At 42.5% G+C, this 22,854-nt stretch overlaps 1 protein-coding gene across 3 annotated transcripts; it reads right to left on the bottom strand.

The window, feature by feature from the left end:
* Nucleotides 1–398: 398 nt before the first annotated feature.
* polr2h (RNA polymerase II, I and III subunit H) lies at nt 399–15,660 on the bottom strand. Of its 3 annotated transcripts, none has more exons than XM_078202185.1 (5): nt 15,469–15,660; nt 10,345–10,428; nt 9,387–9,480; nt 4,795–4,878; nt 399–936 (listed from the first exon to the last, which is right to left on the bottom strand). In XM_078202185.1, exons 1-5 carry the CDS (start codon nt 15,539–15,541, stop codon nt 819–821), a joined length of 453 nt encoding a protein of 150 aa, XP_078058311.1. In that variant the 5' UTR covers nt 15,542–15,660; the 3' UTR covers nt 399–818. The 3 variants fall into 3 exon arrangements, with proteins under 3 accessions (XP_078058311.1, XP_078058312.1, XP_078058313.1); XM_078202186.1 differs by having other exon boundaries at nt 486–936; nt 15,459–15,633; XM_078202187.1 differs by lacking the exon at nt 15,469–15,660 and adding an exon at nt 15,207–15,452 and having other exon boundaries at nt 486–936.
* Between the last annotated feature and the right edge of the window lie 7,194 nt (nt 15,661–22,854).

The raw sequence follows: 22,854 nt of genomic DNA, 5'->3' as shown, positions 1-22,854 counted from the left end.
TTAGCCCCGCCCGTCCTGGCCACACGTGCTGACCATGGCCCGCCCCTTGCCACCTGGCCCCGCCCCACCTTGACCACGCCCCCTATACATCCCATCCCTTGCCACCTGACAACAGAGGAGACTAGAACACCGAAGATGTCCTTATGCACTTCCATAATATAGGAGCAAATTCAGGCCATTCGACCCATTTGGCCTGTTCCGCCATTCGATCATGGTTGATAAATTTCTCAATCCTATTCTCCCGCCTTTTCCTTGTAACCTTTGATCCCTTACCAATCAAGAACCTATCTTTCACAGACTTCATATGGCCAAATGCTACAGTTCGTCTCCCATACACCTAAAGACTTCTGCTTCATCCATTGTCTCGCCCCAACTGATAAAAACAAATGATCCCTTTTCTCAGACCAAATTTATTTTTTTTTTAAAATAAAATTGTGTATGTTGTATATGGCATAGAGCACACTGATTCATAAAATAAGCTTTTTCTGTTAATCAAGAAGCACATTTTTATTTAGACACTGGAGAGTTCAATTACCGGTACATCCATTATGTATACTCAGTAATACAAAAAGTACACTTGCTTTTCACTTAATAGCAACTTAATAAAACTTTCTTTAATTTCACACAGTGAGGCAAATACTTTTCCTTCAGTGGTTCCTTTCCTACATAATCTCCTTTAAAACAGGGAAACTGGAAATGTAGGGCAATATTTACACATTCGGTGTGATAATCATTTGTTGACGATATTGCAACAAACAAACTTGATTTCATTGATAAGACAAGAAACTTTCAGATGGACATCATTTTGTCTATGTATCTTAGAATGCAAGCTTCTTCATTAGCAGGTACACTCTGGAATCCACCTCAAAGCCATGTAAATTATTTGCATCGCCTTGAAGCCTCATTAATAGACCACCATAGGACACATAGGCTGATCTGAAAGAAGTGAAAATCCACAATGAGTATTTCTACAACATTTTCAAGAAAATTTAAATTTAAAACATTATCTCTACTCCAAGCATTTAGAGCATGTTAACAAGCTGAGGCACCAGTATCTGGGTTAATGTTTCGGGTCCATATGACTTGTTAGCTCTGAAGAAGTCTATTGGACTCAAAAGATATTAATTCTGTTTTTCTCTCCACAGGTGCTGCCAGACCTACTAAGCTTTTCCAACATTTTCTGTTTTATTTCAGACTTCCAGCATCTGCAGTATTTTGCCTTTTTCATTATTGCACCATTATCAGGAATAGTTTTAATTCAAGATGTTCTTTACCATCTGTTGATTAGTACCTTTTCCACTTTGAATACTGTCGTTCCGAAGTACAAAGTCTAATTTTAGAAATTACATTATGTCCTTGGGAGGGGGGGGGGGGGGGAGAGAGAGAGAGAGAGAGAGAGAGAGAGGGGTAATGGGGGAGCAGGAGGCAATGGTGTTGTGTTAATGTCACTGGACCAGCAAACGAGGGGCCCAGGCTCATTTTCTAGGGACACTGTTTCAAATCCCATCAGGCAGCTGGTGGAATTTAAAATTAATAAAATCTGGAATTAAAAACTAGTCTAATAGTGACCACAAACCCATTGTCAATTGTTAAAAAAAGCTATCTGGTTCACTAATACTCTTAAAAGGAAGGAAATCTGCCATTCTTACCTCTATGTCACTTATACCAACATTGAGAGAGCTGTCCCACAGACTAGTCGAGCAACAGCCTGACAGTCATAATATAGACCACTGTCACCAGCCCTCTATATGTCCTGGGTCTTCGGCAGGTGATGAGGGAACCAACACAAGGAAAAGCCTACTTGATGTTGTCCTCACCAATCTACCGGTCGTAGAAGCATCTGTCTATGACAGTATGAGCAATACCCTCCATAGTGTTTTATGGCACAACCTATATGCTAAATGGTATAAATTTCAAACAAACATAGCAACTCGAAACTTGGCAGCCACAAGGTGCTGTGCGCAATCAGCAGCAGCAGAATTGTATCCAAACACAATCTGTAACCTTATGGCCTTGCATATGCCCAACTCTACCATTACCATTAAGCTGGGGGATCAACTCTGGTTCAATGCAGAGCAAACTGCCGGCTCCAAGTGGAGAGGATCTCCAAGAAGATCGCGCATATTGACACAGACATCAAATTTCTACACAGATGCAACGACAACGAATGAATGAACAGCGCTCAACAATTACTAGGCAGGAGTGTTCCCTTCCAGTCGGGGAACACTTCAGCAGTCACAGGCATTCAGCCTCTGATCTTCAGGTAAGCGTTCTCCAAGACGGCCTTCACGACACACGACAACACAGAATCGCTGAGCAGAAACTGATAGCCAAGTTCCGCACACAGGAGGACGGCCGCAACCGGGATCTTGGGTTCATGTCACACTATCTGTAACCCCCACGACTTGCCTGGGCTTGCAAAATCCTGGCTGGAGTCAATACACATCTCTGTAACCTGTGCTTAACCCTCTCTCCACTCACATTACATTGTCTGTATCTTTAAGACTTGATTACCTGTAAAGACTCGCATTCCAACCATTATTTTGTAAATTGAGTTTGTGTCTTTATATGCCCTGTTTGTGAACACAAGTCCCCACTCACTTGAAGGAGCTTGAGGCTCTGAAAGCTAGTGCTGCCAAATAAACCTGTTGGACTTTAACCTGGTGTTGTGAGACTTCTTTCAATACAGAGTGCAGGGGTGCATGGCAGGAACAGCACCCGGCATTACTAAAAATGTGTCAACCTGGTGAAGCTACAACACAGGACTATTTGTATGCCAAACAGTGGAAGCAGCATGCAAAAGAGCTAAACAATCTCACAACCAATGGATCAGAACCAAGCTCTGCACCCTGTTACATCCAGTTGTGAATGGTGGTGGACAATTAAATAACTAACTGGAGGAGGAGGCTCCACAAATATACCCATCCTCAATGATGGGGGAGCCCAGCACATCAGTGCAAAAGACAAGACTGAAGCATTTGGAGCCACATAGTCTCCTCGTGAAGTCCCTATCATCACAGATGCCAGTTTTGAGCCAATTCATAGAATCATAGAATTTTACAGCACAGAAGGAGGCCATTTGGCCCATTGTGTCTGCACTGGCTCACGAAAGAACTACCCAAATAGTTCCAATTCAACTCACTCCCCAAATATCAAGAAACAGCTAAAGACACTGGATGCTGCAAAGCCTTGTGCCTTGACAACATTCCAACAAAAGTATTGAAGACTTGTATTCCAGAACTAGCTGCAGCTCAAGTCTAACACAACTGCAACACTGGCATCTATCTGGCAATGTGCAAAATTGTCAAGGTTTGTCCTGTCCACAAAATGGAGAAACCCAACACAGCCAATTACAGCTCCAGTCTACTCTCAATCAGCAGCACTTACTCAGCAATAACCTGCTCATTGATGCTAAGTTTGGGATCTGCCAGTGTAAGTCAGTTCCTGACCTCAGTACTGCCTTGATCCAAACATGGACAAAAGAGCTGAAGTCAAGAGATGAGGTGAGTAAGACAGTCCTTGACATCAAGGCAGCATATGACCAAGTGTGGCATCAAGGATCCCTGGCAAAACTGAAGTCATGGGAATCAGGGGGAAATCTCTCCACTGGTTGAAGTCATACTTCACACAGAAGAAGTTGGTTGTGATTGTTGGTCGTCAAGTCATCTCAGTCCCGGGACATCTTTGCACGAGTTCCTCAGGTTATTGCCCTAGGCCCAACCACCTTCAGCTGTTTCAGCAATTACCTTCTCTCCATCATAAGGTTAGAAGTGGGGATGTTTGTGGATGATTGCACAATGTTCAGCACCAAAATCTGGACCACATTCAGACTTGGGCTTAAGTGGCAAATGGTATTCATGCCACACAAGTACCAGGCAATGCCAATCTCCAACAAAAGAAAATCTAACCATCTCTCCATGACATTCAATGGCATTACCATTACGTAATTCTGAATTCCTCCATCAACATTCTGGACAAAGCAGCCTGCTTCATTGGCACCCCATCCACAAACATTCCCTCCCTCCACCCTGATGCACAATGGCAGCAGTGTGTACCATCTACAAGATATACTCACTAAGGCCCCTTCAACAGCATCTCCCAAACCCAGGACCTCTAATATCTAGAAGGGCAATGGCAGCAATGCAAGGAACACTACCACCTGCAAGCTCTCCTTCAAGTCACACGCCATCTTGACTCGGAATTGCATCACCATTCCTTCAATGTGGCTGGGTCAAAATCTCAACATTAAGGCAGCTCAACACCTCCTTCTCAAGGGCAATTAAGAATAGGCAATAAATATTGGCCTTGCCAGCAACACCCACATCCCATGAATGAATAATAAAAAGGATTTTCTGTGCTCAATGCACCCAAAGATGTTACCAAATTATCTCTATGAACATTTGCAGCATCTATTTTAAATAATACAACTCTTTAATAACACTTTAACTCTTTGGGGCGGCACGGTAGTACAGTGGTTAGCACTGCTGCTTCACAGCGCCAAGGACCCGGGTTCGATTCCCGGCTTGGGTCACCGTGTGCGTGGAATTTGCACGTTCTCCCTGTATCCGTGTGGGTTTCCTGCGGGTGCTCCGGTTTCCTTCCACATTCTGAAAGACGTGCTGGTTAGGTGCATTGACCCGAACAGGTGCCGGACTGTGGCGACTAGGGGAATTTCACAGTAACTTCTTTGCAGTGTTAATGTAATGTGTTACTTGTGACTAATAAATAAACTTTAATAAATGTATAACCAATTTCAGTTAACTTTAATCATGCAGTCATTCAAATTGTACTCACAGTCTGGTGGCTGCTTCTGTCGAGCTTTCATCACCTTCTATTCTATAAACCTTTCCATACATTACATATTCAAATTGGTCAGCCCTGATACAAAATAGAAAAAACAGCATTTAGTAAGGTGAGAAAATAAATTCATAGAAGCTGAACAACTTACATTTTTGAATCCAGATGATTACAGGCTAAATACTACGGGCAACTGTTCGCATTACCAGTCTATTCCCATTCAATGCACTCAGCAATAATTAGTTCTTCACTACAGAAAGTAAGTGTTCCATTTGTCTTTATACTCTGATATCTGACTGCTTAAATTCTTTTCACATAAGATACTGAGCAACCAAATCAAAAGTACTTTGATATTGTCATCTGAACTATTCTAACTAAGGCACATTTTGTTACAAATCATATCTTGGAAGTGAAAATTAGTCAGAGATCATGCTCTTGATGGAAATCCAGTACCTGTGTTTGAAGTAGAAGTATAAGAGAATGCACATGCATATGTGTGAAAAATGGATTGTGTTAATCTTTATAGTCTAATCATGTATCAAAGTTCACCATCATTGCTCACACATAAACAATGAGCAATCAGACAAGATACCAGAATTTTCAATGAGCCTCAGTTGAGCCTTAAGAAGAGAATGGAAGAAAGTAGCAAAGAAAAAAGGACAACATGTACATAAAATAAAAGATTGGCATTGATTTGCTTGGACAAATAAGCAAGAGAATAGTGGGCAATTCAAATAATAACTGAGTCATCAGAAACATACTCCAGAATAAGATCCAAGATTAACCTACAAAATCATCAAGTGTCCCTGAGAATGATTTAAACTAAAATACCATTGTTAAAAACTTTACATATTAACAGTTCATCAATCAAAACTGTCCTTTGCTCATCTTTTTCAAAACTAGTCCCCACATTGTTTTAGTGCTCAGCTTTTCAACACCTGAAGAATCATAGAATCCCTACAGTGCAGGAGGCGGCCATTCAGCCCATCGAGCCTGCACTGACAACACTCCCATTCAGGCGCTATCCCCGTAACCCCAAGTATTTACCCTGCTAATCTCTCTGACATGAAGGGCCAATTTACTACGGCCAATCAAGCTAACCTGCACATCTTGGGAGTGTGAGAGGAAACCGGAACACCCAGAGGAAACCCACACAGTCGCGGGGAGAACGTGCAAACTCCACGCAGATAGTCACCCGAGGCTGGAACTGAACCCGGGTCCCTGGCGCTGTGAGGCAGCAGTGCTAACCATCATGCCCCCTGCCTTTCAGTAAGCCTGCAGCTTTATAAAAAGCAATATGGAGCATAGGATAATGGAAGACAAAAACAGTGATCCAGCGTCCTTCAAAGCCCAGTCTTAAACAGAGCAATTATGTAGCATGTGATATCTCAAAATCAGCCACTATAGGGTAAATTCTACAACCTAGAAATCATAGAAACCCTACAGTACAGAAAGAGGCCATTCGGCCCATCAAGTCTGCACCGACCACAATCCCACCCAGGCCTTACCCCCATCCCTACATATTTTACCCGCTAATCCCTCTAACCTACGCATCCCAGGACACTAAGGGGCAATTTTAGCATGGCCAATCAACCTAACCCGCACATCTTTGGACTGTGGGAGGAAACCGGAGCACCCGGAGGAAACCCACGCAGACACGAGGAGAATGTGCAAACTCCACACAGACAGTGACCCGAGCCGGGAATCGAACCCGGAACCCTGGAGCTGTGAAGCAGCAGTGCTAACCACTGTGCTACCGTGCCGCCTATAAAAATAAAATAAAATATAGCATAAAAGGAAAATATGTAAGTGCATAATTAATACTTAATGTAACAATCACCTCTGAAGACCAGCTTATAAACAGAATCCTGCTCAATCACGTTTGTTTAAAGCTTACCAGCATCACAATGCACGATAAAGCCATGAAAATGTTTTTTCCAGAAATTTGCAAAGTGAACATTATAACCTGACAAGCTGTTCTGGAACAGGAAATAAAAATACTTTTCCTTCAGGTCCTGTTGAGTATAGATATAAGCCGCAATTCTCCCGAATTGAGACTAACTGCCCATTCCACTGGAAAATCTGGAAAGTTAGCAGCATCTATCAGGTTCAGGTAGCATTCTCCCACCTGACACATACTAATTTATGCATCGCGGAAACCCACCAGACAGCCCCACTGTTCCGGGACAGGGCTGCCATTTCGCCCTATTCTCTGCCATCATCTACCAGCCCCCCTTCCCCGCAAAAAATGAAGTTATGCCGTCCGTGACCAGGGGAACAGCACCAACCCCCCACCAAAAGGGGGTCCACCCTCCTCCCCAAACCGGGGTCATTTTCCTCCCCCTCACCACAAATAATGAGTAACCGCCCCCTTCCACACACCACATAAGCATGAGGGTGACCCGACACAAACCCACCCCACCCCCTACTTAGACGAGGCTCCACCCCACTCCCCCCCCAACCAGGTGCCCTTCACCTTTAGACTTCCACTCAGGCTCCCCATCCCCCTCAGACATCCCACCCCTTTGGGATGTAGTGAAGGAAAAGGCTTTGATCGGTCAATTTTAAAAAGCCTTCAATGACAGTCTGAGCTGTGAATGCATTTGAAGTAGTTTCAGTCTTCCTCACTGTAAGCTAGGTCTGTGATTTCTGCTTTGTAAAAGAGGAAGCAAGAACTGTTTGAGAGTCTGAGGGGGGAGGAGAGCCTGAGTTGGGGTTACCCTCTGCCTGCATGATATGGGGGTGTAAATACCCCTCATTGCTGAGGGGTTGGTGTTGCCCCCGGACCCTTGGGATCCAATATGCCAGGTCCATGATTCTGAAGACCTGTAGTGAAACCCGCACGGTGCCAATCCAGATGGGGGGTGGCAGCTGCATAGCACGATGCCGCTGAATTGGCCTTCAAGCCCGCTAATTAGTAAAGAGGCCATTGAATATTTATTGGGTTCCTGCCTGCTCTGGCCAGGAACCAAATTGCAGACAACAGATGGGGCCGAGAGCATCGTACTGGCTTTGGCGCCTAGCACAATACCTGTTTCTCTGAACTATTGCGATCACAATCGGAGCTAGCTAGCCCGCAGAATGCGCACCCCTCCCCCCCACAATGTATTTATCAGCCCAGTTTAAAAACGACATAGGTTAGATGCATCAGTATGACAGATAGGAAAAGACCAGCTGATTCATTAAGTCTGTCCATCTTATTAGGCCACACCTGCCAGCAAACATAGAATCTCCTGCGCGAGGAAAACCTAAAGGCAATACAACAAAATTTGGAAACTTCCTCTCTATCCCAAAGTAATCAGCCAAATTCCAGTTAACAAGCGACGCCTCACTGCATACCCTACCTACTTCAATATACTGTCATGATAATTAGGAGCTCATCTTGTTCACTTCTGAATACCTGTAGAAAATGCATTCAATGCAATAACCTGCAACATGGTCCAAAGGTGGACAAGCCTCAATGAAAAGAAAATCTGGTGCATTTGCTTATATATCTTGCAAGCACGTTGTCTAAATCTTCTCTAACAATTTCCAACTCAAAATGCCAATGTTAATTGTGTAGCAATAGAGTGTATTCAGGTGGTGGGCAATAACTGAGGATTTACTTGGGCTTCTATATATAGAAGCAGACTGAAATTGTGGTTTTTGGGTTAGGAGGTGTATGTTTGTGATGTGTGTCTCTGTAAATAAAAGCTGAAGTATAAAGATTACGCTCCAGTTCCATCCTTCAATGGCTAAATATACAGAATAGAACAGTCGATCCACAATTCTAATTCTTTCATTAGTTCAAATGTCTTCAAACTCGAGAGTTCTCTGCAATAAAAAGATCCAGTTCTTTATTGTGGTAACTAGACACCTGAAGCTAGGAGTTGTTTTCTGAATCCATTCTGGGCCTTCATCAGCAACTTGAGGAAACCATAACTAATTTGAGTTAATTTATTACTGTCACATGTATTATTATGTATTGTTTTTTGCATGCTATACAAAGTATACCGTTCACAGAGAAGGAAAGAGTGAAGAATGTAGTGTTACAGTCATAGCTAGGGTGTAGAGAAAGATCAACTTAGTGCGAGGTATTGAAGTATTCTAGATGAGGCCTAAAAAAGATCTTTATACAAAATCAGTACAATGTGTCTGTTTTGTAACGAACTGTCTCAGCAAAATATTCTAATGAGGCTAGGTAGAGAATTCTATGTTATTAGCTCAGTGATAATGACAGAAGAGCGATATATATCCATGTCAGAAGCGTGTAGCATAAGAGGGAGTTTGCAAGCAGTGACGTTCTTACAACATTATCCTTCTCCATGGTAGATGACACTGGTAGATGGTACTGCGAAATTAACCTTGGTGAGTTTCTGCAATCCTGTAAATTGTGCCCACTGCAACAACAGGGGGTTAGTAATGGAGGAGTAGATATTGCGTCCAGTGGCAATGATCAAGTGAATTGCAGTCCTGGATGGTATCAAACATTCATATAAAGTGACATTCTGGCTGTGCCCATTCAGATGAATGGCTAAGTATTCCATCACACTCATAGATAGTGGAGCACTGTCCTTCTCTACTGTAAGATTCTATGATTGTATAACTACCTTGATGGTCGGTCATCTGTGGGGTTATATTCTCCATCATCCGGCGTTCCATCTTCATACAAAGTACTTGCTATCACAAGACGAAACTTATCACCTGAGGAAACGCAGCAAGAAAAATAAACTTTCAATAAAATTTGGTTAAAAAAATATTGGGTTTCACAACACTTTTCCTGGTCTAGTCGATACCACCATCCAAAACTTGAATAAATTCAAAATACAATTTCCTTGCCTACAATTATTCTACCTCCTTCCAAGAGTGGCACAATTAAATCAATGAATTAATTGACACTGTCCACTTCAAACCCACTCCAAATCTATATAGCACTGTATGTAAAACAAAAAAGTACAAACCGTCACATTACACCTGAAGGATACTATAAATGATATTTTTTTTAAAACTACTTGCCAAACAAAGTATCTCTACATATAATATTATTACCCTGGATACTTTTGACTTCTGAGAAAATAATCATTTCTACAAGTGCAACATTTCATACTATAAATTTCCATTACATTCCAGCACACTGCTCTTAATTATCAAATCTAATTATGCCATTGAACTGAATTCATAAAATCAAGGAAGTTAATTATTAAAAATGATTTAATACTTTTGGGTTTTACCAAATTGAACATCAATTCAGCATTTTGTGGATGAGCATCAATGCAGTCTCAAATAATTTTGGCTTCGCTATAACTGCAAATAAAACCATCTTTTTAATCCTTACCAACATCAAAAATTTCAATGACAATGATAGCCTGGTGAACATGTGTAAGTGTGCATGTGCAAAAAGGATAAAATCAGGAGTATATCTGAATGTTGGCCATTCTCCATACGATGGCTGTCAAACTGAAAAAGATTTCAACTATACCATTGTAGCATTGACTCAGCTTATCTATAATTGAGCTTGAGGTTTAAACGACAATAATTACAGAAATATGTGTTAATTGAAATTCTTACCAAGTTCAACAGGGTAAATCTGAATGTTTACGTCAAGTATCAGGTCCATTTTAAAGGATTCACTCTCACAATGCAGGCGTGAAACTGTTAAGACAAGACAAAAATCCTGTTACCTGCCCAAACATGTCTAAATATTGTCATCAGTCATTTTGTCTGGATTCCAGAATTGCCACCGAACACTAACACACAGGTATCTAATGGATAATCAAATATTATTCGCAAGTTGCTACAGTTGTGTAGGATACTGTTGAGACCACATCTGCTGTACTGTGTACAGTTTGCGTCTCCTTATTTAAGAAAGGATATAAATGCATTTGAAATAATTCAAGGAAGATTCATTTGATTAACACCTGGGATGGGGGTTGGTTATCTTATGAGGAACAGTTGGACAGCTGGGCTTATATCAATTGGAGTTTAGAAGAATGAGAGTTGATGTTATTGAATGTATGAGATCCTGAGAGGGCTTGACAAGGTGGATGCTGAAAGAATGTTTCTACTTGTGGGAGAAAGTAGAACTAGTGGACACAGTTTAAAAATAAGGGGTTGCTAATTTAAGATGGAGATGAGGAGATTTTTTTCTCTCTCAGAGGATTGAGTCTTTCAAACTCTCCTCTCCAGACAGCAGTGGAGGCAGGGTCATTAAATATTTTTCAGGGCAAAGTAGATAAAATCATAACTGACAAGGGAGTCGAAGGGCATCGGTGGTAGGCGGGAATGTGAATTTGAGCCCACAATCAGAACAGTCACGATCTTATTAAATGGCAGAGTAGGCTGGATGGGGCCAAATGGTCTACTCCTGCTCCTAATTAATATGTTCATATTTTAGAAATATTCATAGGAATAACTTTATTAGATAGCACATTTATTATCAGCTAAAACTTATTTGCACTATAGTATATTAGAAGCATAAAATCCCTACAGAAGGAAGCCATTCAGCCCATCAAGCCTGCACCGACAACAATCCCATCCAGACCCTATCCCCGTAACCCAAAGTATTTACCTTGTTAATCTCCCTAACACCAAGGGGTAATTTAGCATGGTCAATCAACCTAACCCACATATCTTTAGAGTGTGGAGGAAAATCGGAGCACCCAGAGGAAGCCCACGCAGACACAGGGAGAACATGCAAAGTCCAGCCACCTGAGGCCAGAATTAACTCAGGATACCTGGCATTGTGAGGCAGCAGTGCCAACTGTGCCACGTGCCGCCCAGCCACTGTGTCCTTTCTCCCTTGTTAAAAACTGGCTATTTATTACTCTACTGCACAAAGCACAAAATAATTCAAAGCAAACCAAATTAATTAAATTAAAAATTGTCAACAGTAGGCAAGAGTATTCTCCCATCAATACATTTTAAAATACTACAATTAAAGAGGGAGGAAACCCATATGGAAGAACAACATGGACCAGTTAAACCAAATGACTTGTTTCGAGAATTTTGATTGCATGTAATTATACCTCATGGAATTCTTTGAGAAGCGACAGACACGATAAGGGGGAGGTATCATTAAATGGATGGACTATGCACAGACTTATATTTGATATTTTATATTTGAAAATAATTGATAAAAACATGGAAGATTACTAAAAACATTGAGTATGGAATGAGGGAGGCAAATAGTTTTGCATCATAGCTGAAAGGCATAATACAGTATGTTAATCTTCACCGTATGCATCAATGAATTGAACAGTGAGGGAACAGTGTAAATATTTGCAGATGTTATCAAAAGCAGGAGGTATAATAAATTACTTAACAGACCAAAGAAAGTTATGAAGCAATGTTGATAAATTGCGGAATTAGCTCAAACAAAAAGCAAGTGGAATTCAACAAAAACTTGAATTTATATAGCACCATAATAGTAAAACATTCCAAGGTTCTCCACAGGAAGAATTAGCAAAATTTGACATCAAGCCACCTAAGGAAACATGAGGGAAGATGCTCAAATGTTTGGTCAAAGAGACAGTTCTTAATCTGCTATCCTGGTTTACCAGGAAGCTGCCTGGATTAGAGGGCATGAGCTACAAGGAGAGGCTGGACAAACTAGGGTTGTTTTTCTCTGGAGCGGCAGAGGCTGAGGGGAGAGACCTGGTAGAAGTCTATAAAATTATGAGGGGCATAAATAGGGTTGACAATCAGAATCTTTTTAAAAGAATTGAAATGCCTAATACTAGGGGGTACGGACTTAAAGCGAGAGGGGGAAAAGTTTGATCCAGGTTCGATTCCTGGCTTGGGTGACTGACTATGCGGAGTCTGCATGCTCTTCTCATGCCTGCGTGGGTTTGCTCCGGGTGCTCTGGTTTCCTCCCACAGTCCGAAAGATGTGCTGGTTCGGTGCATTGGCTATGCTAAATTCTCCCTCAATGTACCCAAACAGGCGCCAGAGTGTGGTGTCTAGGGGATTTTCACTGACTTAACTGCACTGTTAATGTAAGCCTATTTGTGACACTAATAAATAACTTAAAAGGCGATGTGAGTGGATTTGATTTGTCACATATATTAACATACAGTGAAAAGTATTGTTTCTTGCACGCTATACAGACAAAACATACCCTTCATAGAGAAAGAAACGATAGAGTGCAGAATGTGTTACAGTCATAGCTAGAGTGCAGAGAAAGATAAATTTAATGCAAGGTAAGTCCGTTCAAAAGTCCGACAGCAGCAGGGAAGAAGCTGTTCTTGAGTCGGTTGGTACGTGACCTCAGACTTTTGTATCTTTTCCCCCAAAGGAAGAAGGTGGAAGAGAGAGTGTCCGGGGTGCGTGTGTTCCTTAATTTGCTGGCTGCTTTGCTGAGGCAACAGGAAGTGTAGACAGAGTCAATGGATGGGAGGCTGGTTTGCGTGATGGATTGGGCTACATTCATGACCTTTTGTAGTTCCTTGTGGTCTTGGGCAGAGCAGGAGCCATACCAAGCTGTGATACAACCAGAAAGAATGCTTTCTATGGTGCATCTGTAAAAGTTGGTGAGAGTCGTAGCTGACATGCCAAATTTCCTTAGTCTTCTGAGAAAGTAGAGGCGTTGGTGGGCTTTCTTAACTATAGTGTCAGCATGGGGGGACCAGGACAGGTTGTTGGTGATCTGGACACCTAAAAACCTAAAGCTCTCGACCCTTTCTACTTCGTCCCCGTTGATGTAGACAGGAACATGTTCTCCTTTACGCTTCCTTAAGTCGATGACAATCTCCTTTGTTTTGTTGACATTGAGGGAAAGATTATTGTTGCCACACTAGTTCACCAGATTTTCTATCTCATTCCTGTACTCAGTCTCGTCATTGTTTGAGATCCGACCCACTACGGTGGTGTCATCAGCAAACTTGAAAATCGAATTGGAGGGGAATTTGGCCGCACAGTTGTAGGTGTACGAGGAGTATAGTAGGGGGCTAAGAACACAGCCTTGTGAGGCCCCGGTGTTGAGGATGATCATGGAGGTGGTGTAGTTGCCTATCCTTACTGAATGTGGTCTGTGAGTTAGGAAGTTCAGGATCCAGTTGCATAGGGAGGTGCCGAGGCCCAGGCCATGGAGTTTGGAGATGAGTTTAGTGGGAATAATAATGTTGAAGGCTGAGCTGTAGTCAATAAATAGGAGTTTGACATTGGTGTTCTTGTTACCTAGGTGTTCTAGGGTTGAGTGCAGGGCCAGGGAAATGACGTCTGCTGTGGACCTGTTGTGGCAGTAGGCAAACTGTAGTGGATCCAGGTGGTCCAGGAGGCTAGAATTGATTCGTGCCATGATTAACCTTTTGAAGCACTTCATAATGATGGATGTCAGAGCCACTGGCCGATAGTCATTAAGGCACGTTGCTTGGTTTTTCTTACTGGGATGATGGTCATCTTCTTGAAGCAGATAGGGACCTCAAATTGTTGTGAAGAGAGGTTGAAGATGTCTGGGAATACCTCCACCAGCTGATCTGCGCAGGATCTGAGTGCATGTCCGGGGGGTACCCCATCCGGGCCAGTTGCTTTCTGTGGACTGACCTTCAAGAAAGCTGCTCTGACATCTGCAATGGTGACCTCAGATTCAGGTTCATCCACAGCTTCCAGGGTGGAGGGCATGGTCTCACTGACGTCTTGCTCAAAATGGGCAAGTTTTTCTTTTTTACACAGAGTGGTAGGTGTCTAGAACACGCTGCCAGGGGTGGTGGCAGAAGGCACAACCATCTCTGGTGAAGACTTCCGAAAGCTTGTGGCTTGTGCTACCAAATAAACCTGTTGGACTTTAACCTGGTGTTGTGAGACTTCTTACTGAAGTCATTAAAATCAGGGAAACAAAATCAGAATTCAAGTAGATGTAAGGTGATAGATTTTGGTTAAAAAAGTAACTATACTCAGAATAGATCTAGGTTGAGCGCTGAAGAAGAGATTTACAAGTATGGGTTCAAAATGCATTTAAAACTGCACAAAAAGGTTTGCATGGCTGTAAAAAAAAACTTATGAAAATCCAGGTTTTATCACAAAGGTATAATATAGAAGGCAAGAGGAAATGATGACTTAAAGAAAGATTTATAAGTGAATACTGATTTGATAGAAGACAGCTGGGACTACCTCCCACTTCTGACATTATTTTCTGGGGGGGCGGCACAGTGGTTAGCACTGCTACCTCACAGCATCAGGGACCAGGTTCGATTCCCAGCTTGGGTGACTGTGCTGAGTCTGTATGTTCTCCCCACATCTGCATGGGTTTACTCCAGGTGCTCCGGTTTCCTCCCACAATCTGAAAGATGTGCTGGTTAGGTGCATTGGCCATGCTAAATTCTTCCTCAGTGTGCCCGAACAGGCGCTGGAGTGTGGTGACGAGGGGGTTTTCACAGTAACTTCATTGCAGTGTTAATGTAAGCCTACTTATGACACTAATAAATAAACTTACAATTTCATCTTCTAATTCGCTCCTCCAGTTTTACTAACCAAATCAACTTCAAAACTTAACTAGAGGAAAACACACGTGCAATACTACAAGAGCTGGTTACGGGAGAGAATTGTTAAACTAGATACTGCGCATTAAAAAAGCATTGGGAGATTGTAAGGGATGCTGGTGAGAGGCTGCTCCTTTCCAGGTTGGGAGTGAGCTGTCTCATCCCAACCTCATGGACCCGGGGAAAGCTCACGCAGGGGCGCTCACCTTTCCTTACCTCGATCAAACTTTATACCTTCCGGGTCAATATCTTTCACATCAAAAATATCTTCAAATAAAATCCCCGCCATCCTTGGATTAGTAAAACTGAAGTTTTAACTTCGAGCAAACATAAACAGGACAAATTTCAACCGCTAACCAAGCTGGGCCCCTATTCTGGTACAGCGAGTTTCTCAAGGTATGCCGGGATACTGGCGGACCAGCCCTGACTCACAGCAGACTGGCAGCAGCGCAGTGTGAGCATATGGCCACAACTCCGCCATCTTTGATCAAGGCATTGCTTTGGCTCTTAAGACTGAGGTATTTTTTATTGTTATATAAACACAACGTGGAAGTTTTCTTTTAGCTCTCCCTATTTTTCAATATTTCTTAAAGCCCCATCAAAACAAATTTACAAAACAAATTTAATGCAAAGTACTGGAGGTGCTGGAAATCTGTAATAAAACAGCTGTGGGGAGGTCTGCAGCACGTGTGGAGAAGGAAACAGTCAATGGGCTGGATTTTCCTGAAGGTTTTATTCACCCTGACATTGGGACCAAGCCCGCACTTGCCAGCAGCGAGAGCAATCTTCGTGGGGCCAGCCTCCTACTCGTTCATTCCTTCCACTGCCAGCGAATGGTGCGGCAGTATGAGATATGCTGTGCATTTTGCTAAGTCTCCTTCAGTAGCACTTTCCAAATCCACAACCTTAACCAACTAAAATGACAAGGGCAATGAGCATGTGGGAGTTACGACCAAATGCAAGTGACCCTCCAAGTCACACACCATACTAGCTTGGAACTATACATCGCCATTCCTATGTTGTTGCTTGGTCAAATTCCTGGAACTCCCTTCAGCACTGTGGGTATAGTGACAGCACACAGTTCAAGAAGGCATCTCATCACCATTCCTAAGGACAATAAGGGATGGGCAATAAATGCTGGTCTTGTCAACAAAACACATCTCATGCACAAAGAAAGAAAATTGGAGACTACAGTCTCTGGCTTTTCATCAGCTTGGATACATTCAGCCCCAGATGAGGGATCAGTGGAAAGCCACAGTGTGCACCACAATTCTTTCTTGGATTCCAACATTCCCCTCCACCAAAGAGCTTTATGACATATTTTTGTGGCCTCCAACTTTGCTATAATGCTTAGCACCAACGATATTAGAACTACAAGAATCAATGCAACAATTGACTGGGGCATTGCAATTTACAGTAGCTCCCCTCCCAAGAGAAAATGAGGGAACTGTCAGCACTTACTTTGATGAAAACCTATATGAGCGAGGAGGAATGAGGTGAGAACCAGTTGGGATCTGACATAGTAATAAGGTATGTACGATGAAAAAGTTATTGACAAAGTAGACGTAGGGTGAGATTTTCTGGCTACGCTCACCCCAAAACCAGAAAATCTCACCCGAGGTCAACGGACCTTTGCATGATCCGCCCCCTGCTCGCTACAATTCCCTTGTCAGGCAGGACAGGAAAATCCCCCCCCCCCCCCCCCGCCGTAGAGTGGATGCTTCCTCTTGTGGGGCAATCAAGAGATCATAATTTTAGGGAAAGGGGTAGCAGATTTAAAACAGACATGAGGAGAAACTACTTCTCTCAAAGAGTCACGAGTCTGTGAAATTGACTACCTTAGAATGCGGTGGATGCTGGGACATTGAGTAAATCTGAGGAGATAGACAGATTTTTAATTAGTAATGGGTTGAAGGGTTCTGGAGAATAGGCAGGAAGGTGGAGTTGAGGACAAGATGAGATCAACCATGACTGTACTGAATGGCAGAACAGGCTCGAGGTTCTAAATTGCCTACTCTTGCTCCTAGCTCTTATATTCTTATAGCTGAGGTGGATGCTTCCATCAGGCAAGGAAACCTTAGTGCAAAACATAAAAAAATTCTGCAATGTCTCTTTAGCCACACATTTGGTTGACACTTCTGGGTACAAATGGATGTTAACTTCGAGGCCAATAATTCATTAACATGGTGTAGGCTGGATTTTTGGCTATTAATTTGTCAGATCAAAAAACTACTTACAAAGATCCATTTTTAAAATAGAAATTTCACAATAAGGTTCATTATTACTTCCATTAAACTATCAATTCAAATAAAACAAATTAAAAAAGAGAATAATCTTGTCCAACATCCCGGTACCGAAGAAAAACCAAGCAGCGTGCCTTAATGGCTATTGGCCGGTGGCTCTGACATCCATCATTATTAAGTGCTTCAAAAGGCTAGTCATGGCATGAATCAATTCCAGCCTCTCAGACTATCTGGATCCACTACAGTTTGCCTACCGCCGCAACAGGTCCACAGCAGACGCCATCTCCCTAGCCCTGCACTCAACCCTGGAACACCCAGATAACAAAGACACCTATGTCAGACTCCTATTTATTGACTACAGCTCAGCCTTCAACACAATTATTCCCACGAAACTCATCTCCAAGCTCTGTGGCCTGGGCCTCGGCAACTCCCTCTGCAACTGGATCCTGAACTTCCTAACTCACAGACCACAATCAGTAAGGATAGGCAACAACACCTCCTCCACGATCATCTTCATCCAGGAATGAGATAGAAAATCGGGTGAACTGGTGCGGCAACAATAATCTCTCCCTCAATGTCAACAAAATGAAGGAGATTGTCATCAACTTCAGGAAGCGTAAAGGAGAACATGCCCCTGTCTACATCAATGGGGACGAAGTAGAAAGGGTCGAGAGCTTCACGTTTTTAGGTGTCCAGATCACCAACAACCTGTCCTGGTCCCCCCACGCCGACACTATAGTTAAGAAAGCCCACCAACGCCTCTACTTTCTCAGAAGACTCAGGAAATTTGGCATGTCAGCTACGACTCTCACCAACTTTTATAGATGCACCAGAGAAAGCATTCTTTCTGGTTGTATCACAGCTTGGTATGGCTCCTGCTCTGCCCAAGACCGCAAGGAACTACAAAAGGTCGTGAATGTAGTCCAATCCATCAGGCAAATCAGCTTCCCATCCATTGGCTCTATCTACGCTTCCTGCTGCCATAGCAAAGCAGCCAGCATAATTAAAGACGCCACGCACCCCGGACATTCTCTCTTCCACCTTCTTCCATCGGGAAAATGATACAAAAGTCTGAGTTCACGTACCAACCGACTCAAGAACAGCTTCTTCCCTGCTGCTGTCAGACTTTTGAATGGACTTACCTTGCATTAAGTTGATCTTTCTCTACACCCTAGCTATGACTGTAACACTATATTCTCCACTCGCTCGTTTCCTTCTCTATGAACGGTATGCTCTGTCTGTATAGCGCACAAGAAACAACACTTTTCACTGTATGCTAATACATGTGACAATAATAAATCAAATCAAATCAAATTACTAAACTACAACGTTCAAGTGCTGACAAGTTTATAAATAATATTGCTAGTGTCCACTGTAAGGGCTAAGTGAAGATTTGAAAGCACAAGCCCAAATATTTGACTAACCTTGTCAAACTGTGAAACTGTCAGTTCTATCAGGCGATCTAACGTTATTTTGAAAGGAGCAGTGGGTGAATGAAAAAAATACATCTCAATTGGTGTTTGAATATTAAACCTCTCCCCTCCCAGTTACACTGGTGCTTTTCATCTATTTTGTTATAGAGTAACATAGGCAGAAGTAGATTAAGAGGGAAAACTCACAATGTTAACATTAAAGTGGTATAGTAGAGAGAAACTAAGTGGAAGAGAATCCCTTATAAAATAATCAAACTGACTGTTGAAATAGGATAAGTTATTGGACAATAACCACAGTCAAATGCCTTCTGAAAGGGAAAATCCCACATGATCAACTTTGTCTTATTGTTTAATATGATTAATCTCACCTTCCGAAAAGGTTTTAACAAGAGACAATGAAATAATTCAGGAAACCTGACTGGAAAGGAATATCATTTATTTACAAAACATAGAGTAAAGCCATAACCATGGAGTACACACAACCTAAGTACCCTACCTAAGTTTTAAGTTTACTGTGAAAATCCCCTAGTCACCACACTCTGGCACTTGTTCGAGTACACTCAGGGAAATTTTAGCTTGGCCAATGCACCTAACCAGCACGTTTTTTGGACTGTGGGAGAAAGCTGGAGCACTCCGAGGAAACCCACGCAGACATGGGGAGAACGTATAGACTCCACACAGATAGTGACCCAAGCTGGGAATCAAACCCAGGTCCCTGGTGCTGTGAGGCAGCAGTGCTAATCACTGTGCCACCTTGCCACCCCAAGCCTGCAGTTCAGCAGGCCCAGTCCTGGGTCTGCCTTATGAAAGGCTTAGGTAATGAATTCCAACTGGACAGGCTGTTACCTGGGTGACTCATACTAAATAAACCCCACAGGGAGATCAATCAGTGATTCCCATTGGGCCTCATGGGGGTTATTGCAGGCCATTAATTAAGTTTAAAACTGCAGGGATTCAGGGTAAATGCTGAGACTAGATTGAAAGAATTGGGCAATCATAGAATCCCTACAGTGCAGAAATAGGCCATTGGGCCCATCGAGCTGCAGCAACAATAACCTCACCCAGGCCCTATCCCTGTAACCCCACCCTGCTAATCTCCCTGACATTATGCAACAATTTAGCATGGCCAACCAACCCAACCTGCATATCTTTAGACTGTGGGAGGAAACCAGAGCACCTGCAGGAAGCCAACGGAGACACGAGGAGAATGTGCAAATCCACACAGTCACTCAAGGTTGGAATCGAATTCGGGTTCCTGCCGCTGTGAGGCTGCAGTGCTAACCACTATGCCTTCGTGCCACCCTAATGAGTAAGAAAAAATGAACATGTGCATGAGGGGTGGGAAATAGTACTGTATGGGGTGCCCCAAGTCTTGGTGCTGTGACCACCGTTGTTTCTAATTTACATAAATGACCTGCAGTCAGAAACTCAATGGAAAGTGGTCAAATTTGCGATTTATTTTCCAGCATAGGAATTGAAGAGGGAATAAGCAGCTCACAAATAGCAGAATAAATTGCATAAACTCTGTAAATTATAAATCAGTGGCAGCTGAAATATAGTGCAGAGAAAAGATAAGGAACTCAGGTACTGAAATAGTTAAGGAAGTTGCGGAAATCTTAGTAGGTTTGATATAAAACAGGTTCAATTAACGCAGAATAGCAATCAACAAAAGCACTAAAATATTGAGCTCCATGGCCAAAGTATTAGAGAATAGGCTGAAGGATTAATGATCAACCTTTATCTTGGTTTGGTCAGACTTCACCATGAATACACCATTGTGTTATGCTCATCAAGCAACAAAAGAGAAATTGAATTACTGGAATCAATTCAGGGAAGTGTTACTGTGTGATCTCCCAGTGTCAGGAATCTGAGTTATGAAAAAACCTGGAGAAACTTGAGCAGTTAGACCTAAGGGGGGAGGTAGGGGGATCAGGGGTTGGTGATTGTGTGACGTTAAAGGTATTAAGGAAGTGACTCTTGAATGTTACATTAAATTAAATTGCAGTATTAGTTCTAAGGGATACAGATTTAAACTAATAAATGTAAATTTCACATCCTATTACAATTACAAAGTTTATTGGGTTATGCTTTGAGACATTCTCTTCAGGATAAAATGAAGGAATATGGGAGTTATGTCACCTGTTCTGAATTCTTTCTGACAATAAGCTTAGTAACTGCCTGTTATGGGGAGTTTGGGGTAGTGGGTGTAGGGCAGGTCGTTTTACTGGGAAGAAGGTGTTCACACATGTAGACAATGGCAAGAGCATCTGTGCTGACTGTGGATAGATTGTTAGACTTCAGGTCTCACAAAGAGATGTTAGGAATGTTGGGTTTTCCGAACAGTTATACATTAAACTGACTATTTAATTCCAAGATATAGTAGACTTGGGGGTTTATTATATAGCTAATTAGCATTTCTACCTGGATACAAGGCCCTTGTGATTCATGTTCCATGGGGATGGACTGTAGGATAGAAGAGTCAATGTAAAGCCATTGTGATATTAGGTTGTAGGTTTCTTAAGATAGCCTTGAACCTCAGATAGGTAATTCTGCAAGAATCTGAGACAGCCTCAGAAGTCTACAAGATTATGAGAGGCATGGACAGAGTGGATAGTCAGAAGCTTTTTCCCAGGGTGGAAGAGTCAATTACTAGGGGACATAGGTTTAAGGTGCGAGGGGCAAGGTTTAAAGGAGATGTACAAGGCAGATATTTTGCACAGAGAGTAGTGGGTGCCTGGAACTTGTTGCCGGGGGAGGTAGTGGAAACAGATACGGTAGTGACTTATAAGGGGCGTCTTGACAAGTACATGAATAGGATGGGAATAGAGGGATATGGTCCCCGGAAGGGTAGGGGGTCTTAATTAAGTTGGGCAGCATGTTCGGTGCAGGCTTGGAGGGCCGAAGGGCCTGTTCCTGTGCTGTAATTTTCTTTGTTTCTTGTTCTAGAGGCAGAGAGCAAAGAGATAAAGACAGCCAATTCTGCACCAAAGGAGTCCAATCCATGCATTGACCATATTTTATTTGAAAAACCTCCAGTCATATGTCAGATACTTCCTTTCAAAGTTGAAAAGCCCACAGTTCTCCTGACTGGGAGTTTCCATGTTGTGGTGGGACACACACACACACACACCGTCCCACCCATCCAGTCCCCCCACCCCCACGGGAGATTCAGTAGCCCAGCCAAAGGTCCATTGACTTTTTTTCTGGACCAGACAATTCGGAGAATCCCTTTTCTCACAACTCATTTAGGTGAAAATCATAGAAGTGCATAGTAAATTGTACAACAGAATGTATTTGTCAAAATTCTCTTTACTTTTTCAATAAACTCATTGGATTTCTTAAATCAATTTAGTTAAACAATGGCACTCAACATTAATAATCAATTTGTCAGAGAATGGCCAGGAAGCCATTACAAAGCTGGCAGATCCTGGCAGGAGGTAAGGCCGATATCATTCCCTCACTATGATTTCCCTCCCCTGTTTCTGTCCAGAATGCTGGTAATTTCACAACTATCACATGCACATGGGAATGGGGGAGGGCCCTTCCAGAACTACAAAGTGGATAATCCTGGCTGGCACGTTGAGACATGAATTACAAAATGTATATGATAAAGGTAAGCAAGGACAATTTGTAAAAAGAGAAAAAGATTGAAATTGCCAGATTATTTTAAGTGGCCTTGTAAAGAGATAAAATAAAGTTTATTTATTAGTCACAAGTAGGCTTACATTAACACTGCAATGAAGTTACTGTGAAAATCCCCCCATTCGCCGCACTCCAGTGCCTGTCCGGGTACACTGAGGGAGAATTTAGCATGGCCCAATCCACCTAGCCAACACAACATTCAGAATGTGAGAGGAAACCGGAGCACCCAAAGGAAACCCACGCAGACACGGGGAGAACATGCAAACTCTGCACAGACAATGACT

The sequence above is a fragment of the Mustelus asterias genome, chromosome 3, assembly GCF_964213995.1.
Source record: "Mustelus asterias chromosome 3, sMusAst1.hap1.1, whole genome shotgun sequence".
Lineage (NCBI taxonomy): Eukaryota > Metazoa > Chordata > Chondrichthyes > Carcharhiniformes > Triakidae > Mustelus > Mustelus asterias.
This window is presented reverse-complemented; position numbering and strand designations above follow the sequence as displayed.

Coding starts and splice junctions, on each gene's coding strand:
- polr2h (XM_078202185.1), bottom strand. CDS start 15,541: ATGGCGGGGATTTTATTTGAAGATATTTTTGATGTGAAAGATATTGAC. Junction 10,429..15,468: donor AGGTATAAAGTTTGATCGAG/GTAAGGAAAGGT, acceptor TTGTCTTAACAG/TTTCACGCCTGCATTGTGAG. Junction 937..4,794: donor ACAGAAGCAGCCACCAGACT/GTGAGTACAATT, acceptor CACTTCTTTCAG/ATCAGCCTATGTGTCCTATG.